The sequence below is a fragment of the Anolis sagrei genome, chromosome 1 (assembly GCF_037176765.1).
Source record: "Anolis sagrei isolate rAnoSag1 chromosome 1, rAnoSag1.mat, whole genome shotgun sequence".
Classification (NCBI taxonomy): Eukaryota; Metazoa; Chordata; class Lepidosauria; order Squamata; family Dactyloidae; genus Anolis; species Anolis sagrei.
In genome coordinates, this window is record NC_090021.1 from 40,514,483 (window position 1) to 40,527,702 (window position 13,220).

At 39.4% G+C, this 13,220-nt stretch overlaps 1 protein-coding gene across 1 annotated transcript in view; it reads left to right on the forward strand.

Moving 5' to 3' along the window:
* The first annotated feature begins 731 nt into the window (after window positions 1-731).
* XDH (xanthine dehydrogenase) overlaps window positions 732-13,220 on the forward strand; it is a 62,637-nt gene continuing 50,148 nt past the window's right edge. Inside the window, exons 1-4 of the mRNA XM_060754145.2 lie at window positions 732-962; window positions 10,212-10,269; window positions 11,063-11,159; window positions 12,478-12,586. Of these exons, the coding sequence (XP_060610128.2) occupies window positions 912-962; window positions 10,212-10,269; window positions 11,063-11,159; window positions 12,478-12,586 (315 nt within the window). The 5' untranslated portion in view covers window positions 732-911. The remainder of the gene's footprint in view (window positions 963-10,211; window positions 10,270-11,062; window positions 11,160-12,477; window positions 12,587-13,220) is intronic.

Genomic DNA, 13,220 nt, shown 5'->3' on the forward strand with positions numbered 1-13,220 from the left:
ATGTCTAATTCAATGACTGATTGGGCAATGGGCCAAGCCTTCAAAGGACCAAAGTGCATCACCTTCCTATTTGGGTGGTAAAAAGTTGTATTGGAGACAGAATAACTCTATTTATTTATTGTTCAGTAAAGTTGAAGGGCATATGAGATAGATTCAATACCTACAATAAATATGTTCATTTATTTTGTCCATCTGTTTATGCTTGTTGAATAGTTTTGGAGGGTTTTGAAACAACATACAAATTACATATTCATGAATGGAGAGGACTATTAGACAAGTGTCCATATGCATGATAAAGATGACTATTCACTCTAGAAGAAAGCTGCTGTTTCTCCGTTGCCTTAACTTTATAGGTCCACGAGCCATGAAATCCCACATTTAACATGCTTTTTAGCCTTACAAATCAGTTATGAAGTTAGTGTGAGCTGGACGGATAGTAAATCAAATGATGTACTTTTAATTAATAGTTGTCATGGCAGAAACAAGTGACAGTTGTTTAGAAAATCTACCTGGAATTTGAAAGAACAAGAGCATTGATGGCTAGCGACCCATTTCTTTGCCAAGATTGGACTGTCCCTATCTACAGAAGCAATGCTATCCTTGAAGAATGATTCAGCTTAATCTCATGCCATAGAAAGGGGCGGTGACTTTATTCTTTTCAGTTTCTCCTGTGCTATCATTAGAGCAGGAAGGCACAGCCAAGTTCAGCTGACACGCCTCAGGGTGGCTCTTATATAACCCGGACTCTAGCAGGGCATTAATGTTGAAATAAGGATTCCAAAAGCCTCCTCATATAGCTTGGGCTGGCATCCCTGAGATTCAGACTGCCTGCTGTGCTGAGGATACACAAAACCAGAGCGACCTGGGACTTAGCCCTACTCCTCTTGGGTGAAGTCTAGAAGGTGCACAGGATGGCTTCAGAAACAAAGGATGAACTGGTCTTCTTTGTAAATGGCAAGAAGGTAGGGAACTCCCCCGTATTGATATTTTGTTTGTATTCCAGGTACACAGACTTATATGCTTCAACAGCTTATAAAGTCAAGTAATGTGCTTCCTATAAGAACCATATACATGTTAACATCTGTGAAAGAGATTCCCTCTTATTTATCCAAACTCTTGGTACTTATACAAAATCAAAGAAGGCAGGAATGGTAATATGTTAACCAAGTAGATAGTTGTTCCTACAGCTATTTATAATAGGATGTCTTCAAACATTTTAATTATTATCAGTCTCAATAGTGCTTTCCAGTTTAGAAAATGATGGCTCTTCATTTTGCATTGATGAAACTGGCACATATTTGAGAATTAAATTAAGGCTCAAAGCAGAGTCGAAAAGGAGACATGCCTGGTCAGGGAAATAACATGCATGGGTTTTGATTCCTTGCTGTTTCTTTTGCAACCAGGCGATTCTTAAAACATAAATGAAAAAAAAATATTGCATGCCCGGACTGTGCATTGCAAAGTCAACAAGGAATGAAACTTGAATGTTACCTGTCTGGAAAGCACCAGGCAGCGGCTGCCACGTTGACCCACATTGAATGAAATTATAAAATCAAACAAAGCATCTCCCACCAACCCACAACACATTCCCTCATTTCTCCAAGAGATCAATGTCAACAATTACCTCAGAACTAGCCGCATGCCACAGCTGGGTGACAGGTGGATTATTCAGTTCCTGATGCATTTTTATAAAGGACACATATGCTTGTGTTCAAGTAGTAAGGCTTGCCTGTCTTTGGAGAGATTTTTGTCTTTGGCTTCAGGATTGCAATGCATGAACTGAAACAAATTAGCACCTCCTCTCTGGCTTTGCAATAAAAAGTTTGATTCAGAATGATCAAGCTCAGTTTCCTTGCCTGTGGTTCTGGCTGACACTGGCTAGAAAAAAGATGGGACAACCCAGTGCCACATGACACAGTATTTTCAGACAGTGGGAGCTGTACCTTTGTGTACTGGCAGCGTCGGAGAGTTTCCTTGTGTACGGCAGAGTTGGGAAGGGCTGTGGGTGGAGATGGGGCTAAGTTACGGTAGCAAATCACAAGTCGTTCTTCTGTCACTTTTTTCCCTGATAAGAGACACGTTCTTTGACCCTGAGTAACTCCGGGGATTTACTTAGCAAAGCAGAATACCTGTACTGGTATTTTGTTTATGTGGGAATGGGAAAGGCAAGAATCTTGTCATCTCAGGTTCCTTAGATCTTTGCAGAGCCCACTCTATGTATTTTTCTGGAAAGAAAAGGAAAAGGAAGAAAAGGAAAGCCAGAGCTTGGAAACATTTTTGGGGGGGGGGGGGGGAATGAATCATAACTTTTAGAATCCTCCAACCAGCTTTATTAGAAGCATAGCTGTCTGGGGGATTCTGGAAATTGTAGTCCAAAATGTTACCATTCCACTGAATGCGGGCTTTCCCCCCTGAAGTATAAGATCATTGTTGAGGGCATTTCTTCTTAAAATATGGGACCCAACTGCAAATGGGGTCCCCTTGGCTCAATATTGGGGTCCTGAAAATTTTTCTGAATGTCACCTGTTTTACACAAATCTGTTGTGCATTGTTTACAATGGACTTTGTGGGAGATGTCTCAGTTGTACATCATAAAAAGGGAAATCAACCTGTTTAATAAGCCTTGCACATGCTGATTTATTATAAGTAAATGTTTTGTTTTTATACCCATTTCATATAACTGTATATACACATGAAAATTTCTCAGGCCAAAAGGGCCCCCAAGTCGAAAGGTTTAAGAAGCCCTGACTGATGGCATACTCTTTGCCAGAAATCTACAGGCATTGCTGAAATCCCCATTGTCACATCTTTTTATTTAGATGGATTATATAGGTTCTCAGGCACAAGATTCCCAGCTGAACTCCAGTTTCCAGCTTCTCTGGTTGAAAGGATCAGAGGTGTAAGGGACGTTCTCAAAGAGTTATTACTTGGTTAGTACTAGCATAGATGCAGCAAGATTCTGATCCAAAATGGAACATTAACACAGGTGTGTAGCTATAGGAAACAAAATGAGGCCATTGCATTCTAAATAAGAATTGGGTTGTTGTAGGTTTTTTGAGCTGTATGGCCATGTTCTAGAAGCATTCTCTTCTGATGTTTCATCTGCATCTGTGGCAAGCATCCTCAGAGGTTGTAATTTCGGCCATGAAAGCCTTCGACAATAAATATGAATTACCTTCACCTTGAAATGTTCCTTTAGTCCTCAAATGTCTAGTATTGTGGAGTATGAAACATTGAAAATACTTGTCATAGAACTCATGCTTGTTGTATTCTTGCTGAATTTGCCTGCCACTTTTCCTGGGGTGCTTAAAATGATACCTCTAAGGGTGTATATACATTGTAGAATTAATGCAGTTTGACACCATTTTAATTGCTGTGGCACAATGCTATGGAATCAAGGCAGTTGTACTTTTACGTGTTCTTTAGACCTTTTTACTGGACCATGCTGGTGCCTCTGCAAACTACAAACCCCAAAATTACATAGCATTGAAGGATGACAGTTAAAGTAGTGTCAATCTGAATTAATGCACCCTGAAGTTTTAATTTACTGCTATGCCAGAAATTTAGGAACATAAGGAAAACTTCAAGGGTACAGCAGGTACAGACATTTCATTTTGCAACTTCTGCAGTAACCTATAAAATGTTCAAAAATGTGTCAGCCATTCCTTTGAAAATCTCACATCTGTTAGGCCTGCTTCACACACCCCCTTTTTGAAGGTGTAGACATACTTAAGATGCATTTAGTGCACACCTGCAAATGTAAAGCATGAAGGAGGCATATGCACATGTGGCATCCTTTTCAGAGGTTGGCATTGTATGCATATGATTAGGTGGCAAATGCCCTTCATCAGTCCAAAAGGTAAAACCCCCCATTTTGTTTGCTCCAAAATGCAGAAGAATAACCTCTAGTAGGTATACACATTATTTCTGTATATTTGGCACCCCCCTGAACTCCCTCAGAGGTCGCAATGAAATTTTGCAATCCTTTTGCAAAAACAATGTTTTGTTCAAATGACCCAAATGCCTTCTGGGGTATCTGGTGGCAAAAATAAAATAATGTTTTGAAGAAACAGATGATGGTTTTGAAAGGTCTCCTAAAGCACTAATGCCAGCTCATTTACAGTTGCCCATCCCTGGTCTAGACTCATGATGATGATGATGATGATGATAATGATGATGGTTTTATACCTTTATTTTCCTCCAGTGTTTGGGACTCAAAGTGGCTTGTATGTGTATATATATCAATTCAAGTCACATATCAATTTATAGTGACTCTATGGTTTTCTTAGGTAAGGGATATACAAAGGTAGTTTTGCCAGTTATTTTCTCTGAAAAGTCGCCCACAGCACATGGTTTCCATTGGTGGTCTCCCATCTAAGTACAAACCAGGATTGGCCATGCTTGGTCTCCAAGATCAGACAGGCTTTAGGCCTCCAAAGTGGCTTTCGATAGGTCAAAAACATATATTTAAACTATTGACATTACATTTATTAGGTGGGATAGGTCTACTACAATCTGTCCTCAAAGGTGGAAAGAGAGCAAAGAGGGCACCAATGTATTTCTCTGGAAAGAAAATTTCAGAGCCTGGGGATACTGAGAAGGCTTTTTGCTACAGTATGTTCCCACCAGATGTACCTGTGAAGGTGGTGGGACAGAGAAATACACCATTCCTGTTTTGTTGTATCTTCTAGCTTTTCCAATTAAGGATTTCCCTTTGTAGGACAATTTAGCTTGTGTTTTGCATGATCTACCTGTTCCCTGAAGAGTTTCTTCCAAAGCGGAAAACATTAATTGAACACCCTACTGTCAGGAGACATGTTTAAAAGATAATTTATCTGTCTACTAAAGCAGGACCAACTTTCAACAAAACAGTTTGTTAGTTTTTTCTTGATAACATGGACCTCTCAAGGCTGGCCTCTTGCAAATATTTTTTATTTGGAAAGGGGTCCCTCAGTGAGGGGGAGAGGGTGGGATATAAAACAAAGTAAATAAATAAATAACTTGCCATTGTGCAACTTTGTCGGAAGAAGAAGCTGGAAGTATACATGGAAAGTATGAGTGGAGCATTTCAACACACCTCCTGGGAACTGGAACAGAATGTGATATGTTGCACTGCAGCAGGATGGGAATCGTTTTTTTTATCTGTATTTCTGGCAATTTGACATTGCAATAACCAGAATTGTTTGCTTTTTGTGACTTTTAGTTCTGGAGAGCTCAATGATAGGGAGAAAATGATAAGATATAGCTTTTATAGAGGAATACACGCAGTAGTGATAACCAATCACCTTTGATGTACTTTAAGCACCTGTTGTTTTTTTTTGTAGGAAAATCAGTATGTTTCTTGTTAGTCTGTGATAGCACAGTCATTTCATTTGATTATGGATGGAAATAGCTGATGAATGTGTTTTTGAGAAGTGGGAAAAGTACGTGAGTTTAAGCAGCTAGTATTCTCAAACGATGTTATCACACCAGGGCTTTATCATGGGCCGCTCCGCATTTATGTCACCTGTAAAATTCTGGGAAATGTAGTTTGGGAATGAAGACCTCGGTCGCTGAGAATTCAACCCTCCCAACTACGTTTCCCAGAATTCTGCAAGTAGCAGAAATGTGGTGCTGCCCATTTTAAAGTCCTGGTGTGATAACATTAGAAGAGTCATTGTGGTGTAGTGGTTTGAGTGTAACTATTATGATGTATTGCTACTTCCAGTGGTATCCATGCTCATCTTCCCGATAGTGTCCTAGGATGCTTCCCAGAGAACATGGGGGACCTCCCATGCTCTCATTAACAAGAATGGGGCGAGTGTGGGGGGAAGCCAGGCAGCAATGGTTCACCATGTGGGACGGGTAAGGGGCCAATGCAGGTGATGCAGGGTGCAAGGCAACTGTTTTTCCCACTGCCTGCCAGATTTGCCACAGTGCCTGATGAATCCCCCTGCTATAGCCCACTCTTTGGACCTCAAAGTGATGAGGTCCATTGCCCATTTTATATTGCTGTCAATGCAAAATGAGGAGTACTTTCTAAAAAACAATAATGCTGCGTGAATAAAGTTCTGATTATGCATTATATTAAATATGCAGTAAACTTAGTAAAGTTATTATTTTAACCACAATTCACATACTTCCTAGGGAGCAAGCATGCTGGTTGGGAGACTCTTGGAATTCTAGTCCAAAAAATAATGTTTTCAAGCTCTGATGTCTAATCTGTTGTGACAGATTTTAAAAACTGAAATAGCCATAGGAGGGATCAAGGTCAAAGGTTTTTCCTTTCGCATTGGACAATTGTCAATTAAAGGTGATACAGATAACAGGAGGCAATATTGGCAGCTATGACTGCAAGATCAGGAATATGATAGACTCTAAGATTTCAGAACCAGATTCTGAGACCTTGGGATGACCTCTTCTGATACCCTATTGATGTAAAAAGAATGATACCACAAAGAGTTGGTTTTGATGCTGTCATTAAGCATAAAACATTAAGCATCAATGTCAATTGCAGGAAGTATGTCATTAAAATTAAAAACACCTGGTCAAAGAAAGAGGATTGTGCTTCCACTTTGAGATTTCTGCCCCTTGCACTAAGGACTAGAGAAAAGAGGTCAGGACCTGAGGTTTTGTAGCCCTATGCCACAATTTCAAAGAGTATTTTCATTTTATGGGGATAAAAGGTTAAAATTGTGTCCCTCTTTTGCTGTAACCTCACTTCTAATTGGTCCCTAAGTTGTTTTCATGTGCAAAGATTACAAAAGAAATGGAGCCTAGCATGCTTGATGGATTGCATAGCAGGGCACTCAGTATGTCAGACAATATTTGCATTAGAATTGTAGCCATGCTGTTGAAAATGCCCTCCAAGTTGCATGAAGAGCCCATGTAGACCATCATCTGCCTTCTATTAATGTGTGTATTCAGAAAAGCCCATAATTAAAAACTCAGGAACAGTAACCCCTCAGTAATGAAATGTCGTGTAGGGTAATGACTTTGAGTTTTGGACTAGGACCCCAGGAATGGTTTCCTGGAGTCCTAGTCTAGCACTCAAATACATCTGAGTCCCTGCTTGGCTGTGGAAATCCACCTTGAACAAGCCCCATAGCTCTGCCTAAGTAGAAGGCAATGAGAACCCTCCTCTGACTATGATGATATTGCCATGGATCAGAGCTGATTTGGGGTCACACAACAAGCTTGCTTTTTTCCCCCCTCTGCCCAGTAGAAGGTACTAAAAATAATGCTCCTGAATGCAAGAAGGGAAACTACCTAATCCTGAATCATACCACTAATCCATGCAGCAACAACTCTCCAGGATTTCAGACAGGATTTAAGCCCTACCTAGAGATGATTGAACCTTGGACATTCTTCCTTGAAACCATGTGCTGTGTTTTTGCAGTATGGACTCTTATCCCAAGGGCATTAGCCAACTTGATAGACCTGTTGCCCTTGAATATGTCTTATCCCCTTTTAATAAAATCATCAGAGTCAGTGAGCTGAGTCTTTTGTCTATCCTGCCAACTTAGGCTAAATAAACATTAATGAAAACATTTATCCAATGATAATATGCAGAAGCACATGACCACATCACCAAAGAAATGTACTTATATAATCTGTTAATAACAAAAGAGAACTCAATGCCCTACAGCCAAGAAGACAAGCAGGAAAGAATTTTGTTCATTTAACCTAAGGGCGAAGTTTCAAAATAAAATCCAGTTTCACTGCTCAAGAAAATAGATAAAACTAAACAGAATTAACCAACTTTTATTCTTGGTTGGGTGGAAATATGCAGATTGAGAATCTACAACTCTAAAAATACCTCCATTTCCAGAACTGGAAATGTTCAAATTTTATAGTTTTGCTTTCGCTCCCATTCAAACTGTGGAAATCTTTTTGACATATTTATCGAAAAACTCCAAATTTTGGAAATTTTTATTGCATTCATGTAAAATCTTAGAAATCTTAGAGGTATATTTTAAGAAATAAGTAGTCTCTGTAAACAAAAATAAGCATTAGTTATCTAAGGACCTCATCGCACTAGCGGTGGCTGGCGGGGTGGCATTCTTAATGGTGAGGCATGGAAGTGGTCATTTCACCTCTCCTCATTTGCTGGCCAGCGATCACATAGAAGGAAAAAAGATGGCAACACAGGAAGTCTCTTGTGTTGCCTGGGTAACTACTTTCAGGGCAGATCTGTAGCTGAAGTGCCACCGCCACCAAAAGAATGGTAACAGTGGAAAATGGCAGACTCCTTGTCTTTCCATAAGGAAAGATGGGTCAAGCTGCTGAAAAAATGCTTCTCCCGTGTGATGAGGTAGGGGGGAAGCCATGACAGAAAGGGATGTGGGGCAACAGGTCCCCACGTCCCCCTGCATGACTGCCGCTGGGACGCGGCAATTATCTCCAGTTTTAGCAAGGTCCTTTGTGACTTTCCCAAGGTCAACAGTAGATTTCCATATCTGAGAGGGAATTTGAATACTGCAACGCTCTCTACGTGGGGTTGCCTTTGAAGACGGCCCGGAAGCTCCAATTAGTCCAACGGGCGGCAGCCATGGTATTAACAGGAGCAGGGCGCAGGGAGCATACAACTCTGCTGTACCAGCTCCACTGGCTACCGATTAGCTACCGAGCCCAATTCAAAGTGCTGGCTTTGACCTTTAAAGCCCTAAACGGTTCTGGCCCAACCTACCTATCCGAACGTATCTCGGCCTATCAGCCCACCAGGACCCTAAGATCTTCAGGAGAAGCCCTTCTCTCCATCCCGCCTGCTTCACAAGTGCGGCTTGCGGGAACGAGAGATAGGGCCTTTTCTGTGGTGGCCCCCCGGCTTTGGAATGCCCTCCCTACTGAAATAAGATCAGCCACCTCGCTAATGGCATTTCGGAAAAAACTGAAAACTTGGATGTTCGAGCAAGTTTTCAACTAATTCCGATGTGATGATGTTTTGATCATGGACTAGCAATCAAGGATAACGAATTGGATTACGACTTCAACTATGAGATGTTCCGGTCTGTATTGGTGGCCCAATACTATGTATGTATATGTATGTATTTTTATATTTTATTTTATATTTTTAAAGTGAATATTGTATTTTTAAATATGTTGTAAACCGCAATGAGTCGCCGCACAGGCTGAGATATTAGCGGTATACAAGTGTACTAAATAAATAAATAAATAAATACTGTTTTTCCAGAGTCCTAGTCCAGCATTCAGACCACTATACTGCACTGTCTCTTACATCATACTAGCTTTCTACAGGCTGACAGTTCTCTAGGAATAGTTTTCAGTTAAAAATTATCCACTTACACTTTCTTTGATTCTAGCCAGTCCTCAAGTGAGAATCTCCATAGAAACATCATGCCTTTAAGAGAATTCTTATATATATTTTCCAATAATAGAAACCAACACAAACAAAAATACATATAAGGTAAAATTTCAAAAATACTTAGCAGCCATGGGGCAAGGGTAGATATACATACTTACTCTATAAACCCTAAAAATTTTCGTGGAAAAAAATCAGTGCCAAAAAACAAAAACAAAAACTGGATCGACTTATCCATGAGTCAATGTGAATACTGTACTTTGACTTATAAAAAAGGGAATTATCCTTTTTTCTGAATAAAGTGACAAAATCAAGAGCTTTAGGGAAGCACCTACCTAATCTACTCTCTCTTGTCATTTCTGGCCTCTTTGAATGCCTCAGTGGGAAAACAGCAGTGCTAGTTTGACCTGCCCTCAACTTCTACATGAGGTTGATTAATTTGTTGTTTATTCATTCAGTTGCTTCTGACTCTTCATGACCTCATGGATCAGCCCACGCCAGAGCTCCTTGTCAGCCGGCACCACCCCCAGCTCCTTCAGAGAAGCCAGTCACTTCAAGGATACCATCCATCCCCTCTTGGTTGGCCCCTCTTTCTTTTTCCTTCCATTTTTCCCAGCATCATTGTCTTCTCCGAGCTTTTCTGTCTTCCCATGATGTTGTCAAAGTACTTAATCTTTGCGGTTGATTAATACATGAGCATATATGGTAAATGCCGCTGTACAATAGTAATGCACCAATGGTTTATGCAGGATAGGTCTGTTCATCAATGTACTTGAGGATTTTGACTTTCTGAAATATTACATGCATCATTTCCCTTGTTTCCAACATTAGCTTCCAACATCATTTCCCTTGTTTCCAACATTTCCAACATTTGGACACATTTTCAGAAGTGATATTTCTTGTCTTTCAGGTGGTGGAGAAAAATGTGGATCCAGAAACCACTTTGCTGACTTATCTTCGAAGGAAATGTATCCATTACAAATCAGCAAAGCAGCTAGAGATTACAAATGGTTAAGACAAATCATTATAATTTCATTAATTTTAATATTTGACTGAAATCTGAGCATTTAGCACCTGCACATCTTGTTCCTGAGTTAGTCAGAATTATGTTTAATAATTCAAAATAGTCACAATTATTAAACATAATTATGACTAACTCAGGAACAAAATGTGGAGATTGTGACTATAAATTATTTGCCACAATTTTGGCAAATAAATTCAAACAAGTATTTACAAATATTAGCAAGGATCAAGCAGAATTCCTACCTGACAGACATTTGAGTCAGAATGTCAGAACAATTCTGAACGTGTCGGAGGTGACAGAGAGTGACCCCAATAAAGATCTGGCATTGTTCTTCCTGGATGTGGAAAAAGCATTTGATCAGCTTAGCTGCGGTTATTTGGAGAACATTTTGCAATTATATGGGGTGAGCCACCGTTTTTAAAAAGCGGTGGGGGCAATATATTCTGAACAAATTGCTAAGCTAACAACAAAAGGAAAACTGACTAAGGCTATTGATATACAGAAAGGGACCAGACAAGGCTGTCCGCTTTCCTTTCCCCCTTGCTATTCAATAGACACCAATATGTATACTTTGGGCATCCAAAAGGTTGTCTTGAACAATCCAAATACCTTGTACTATACTGTTGCACTTCTAGTGCCACAATTGGGGTTGTTATGAGGACCATTAGAGCATCTACCTACTTATATGCATTTTGGTAGCCATGACATTGCATTTTCCTTAACCAGAATTCTGTCAGTGGGCTTATGTGGAACCAAGCTGGGCTGTGGAGAAGGTGGATGTGGCGCATGCACAGTTATGATCTCCAGATTTGACAATGTCCAAAAGAAAATAATGTATCCTTTGAACCATGTGTGAGAAATTGGAAGACCATATCTTGAAATGTAGAGCAAGTGTCTGAGGACAAACATATCAAGGATAAAAAAACACTCTTGTGCAAGGTCTGTCCCCTCCCGGACTAGCTACAGATTGCAGAAGGATCCACTAACAAAAAATATTTCCAATGCATTACACAGCTGTGTATTGATAACAACTTTGATGCTATTGACATAAATAACAATTTAGTTTTTCTATCCATGGAAGAAGCTATTAGTTATTCTGATATAAATGTTCATTTGTTGTTATCGTTTTATGTGACTTGTTTTATACTTTTGTATTATTTTCACCAATTGTATGTTATATGTGCACCCTGGAGTGCTTTGTAAGCTGCCTTAAGCCCCTTCGGGGAGATGGTGGTGGGATATAAATAAACTTTTAAACTTTTATTATTTTTATTATTATTCATTTTACAAAACATATAAGTGTTTTGCTCTTTGTTCTATCATAAATCTTTTACAACTTTGGCAAATGTTTGTTATCTCAGATTAATGTTTCCTTTATATGACAATGTTTCGCGCCATTTAGTGTTTAGAATAAGTGAAACATGATTCCCGTTTGGAAAGCGAAAGATATAACTCTGAAGGAATCTCAGTGCCATTTTCATAGCTCATTTCCCCTCTTTTTATTTTTCTACTCTTCCCTTTCCAAACAAAACCCAACAATAAATGTCTTAGGACTGCCAAAAGTTTCACAGACTGATGAAGAAAAGTAGTTCATTTTCCAAATCTTATTCATAGTGTTGTTCAACTAGTTTCAGGTTGACCTGTCTATACAATGTTGTACAATTCACAAGCTGCAGACACTAATAAATTGCTACTGTTTGTATACCTTACGACAAGGGTTTCCACAGTCTTTTGTGTAACAATAATAGTTTTATGTAGTCTTTCACTGGAAACAGGCCTACACTGTTCTTATGAAAAGGAGGTACATATTATTTCAACACGGAGTTCCTTCCAATAATAATATATGTATCTGATATGATCTCAATGTGCAGTGTCTGTTTTTGAGTGTGTTGGTGGGAATGCATCTTGTCATAGTTTTGTAAATGAGTGACATAGGATTTTGCAAACATATCTGGATTGAAGCCATGGTTAATTAGATTTCTGACATCACCTTGCACATTTGACCACAATATTGACATCATCACTTGTGTTGTTCAGTAGGATCGATTCCCATCTAGGTATTGTGTATGTGGTCATAACTATCTTCTTGTTTTCATTTAAGAGTACTGCCTCATGTTACAAAATGAACAACATCCTTAATACATGACTCTAGAAACTATTCTGCAAATGCATGCTTATTCCCTATTTGTGCCCTTCATCATGTGGCGGTAACTACTGTTGAAGGCATTGGAAACACAAAGACAAGGCTGCACCCAGTACAGGTACGCATAGTATTTTATTTTATTTTTAAAATTTGTATTCTGCTTTCCCTCCACCCAAACACTAAAACAACATAGCTAAAATCATTCTGAAATACAATATTTTAAAAATACAAATAACTTTAAACATTAGCTTTACATATTTACATTTACTATCTCAACCAGTTATAAACTGAACCTATCTGAAAACTATCTTAACCAGTTATAAACTGTTTAAATAGAAAGGTCTTTGTCTGCTGATACAAGGAGAACAGGGAGGAGAAAACCAAGCCTCCTATAGAAGAGAGTTTCATAGCTTGGGATCAGCAATCAAGACAGTTTTCTTCTGGGTTCTCACAAGCTATATCAGTAAATTTGATGGAACTGAGGATGCATCTGAGGATAAACTACTAAATAATGTAGTTTAGAAGCGCTGTAGCCTGTATGTGTCTACACATAGGGCCGGCCCTAGGTAATTTTCAATGGTAAGCAAACATTATTTTGCCCCCCCCCAAAAAACCCCCCAATCACTGAAAAATAAAATGTAGAGGCATCTAAACCGAGAGGAGGAGGAAGAGCCCAGAGGAGAAGGAGATGGCCAAGCCTCGCTGCTGCTGCTGCCCTACGCTCCTCTTCTCGCCCCCTTTGAGGCGAGGGT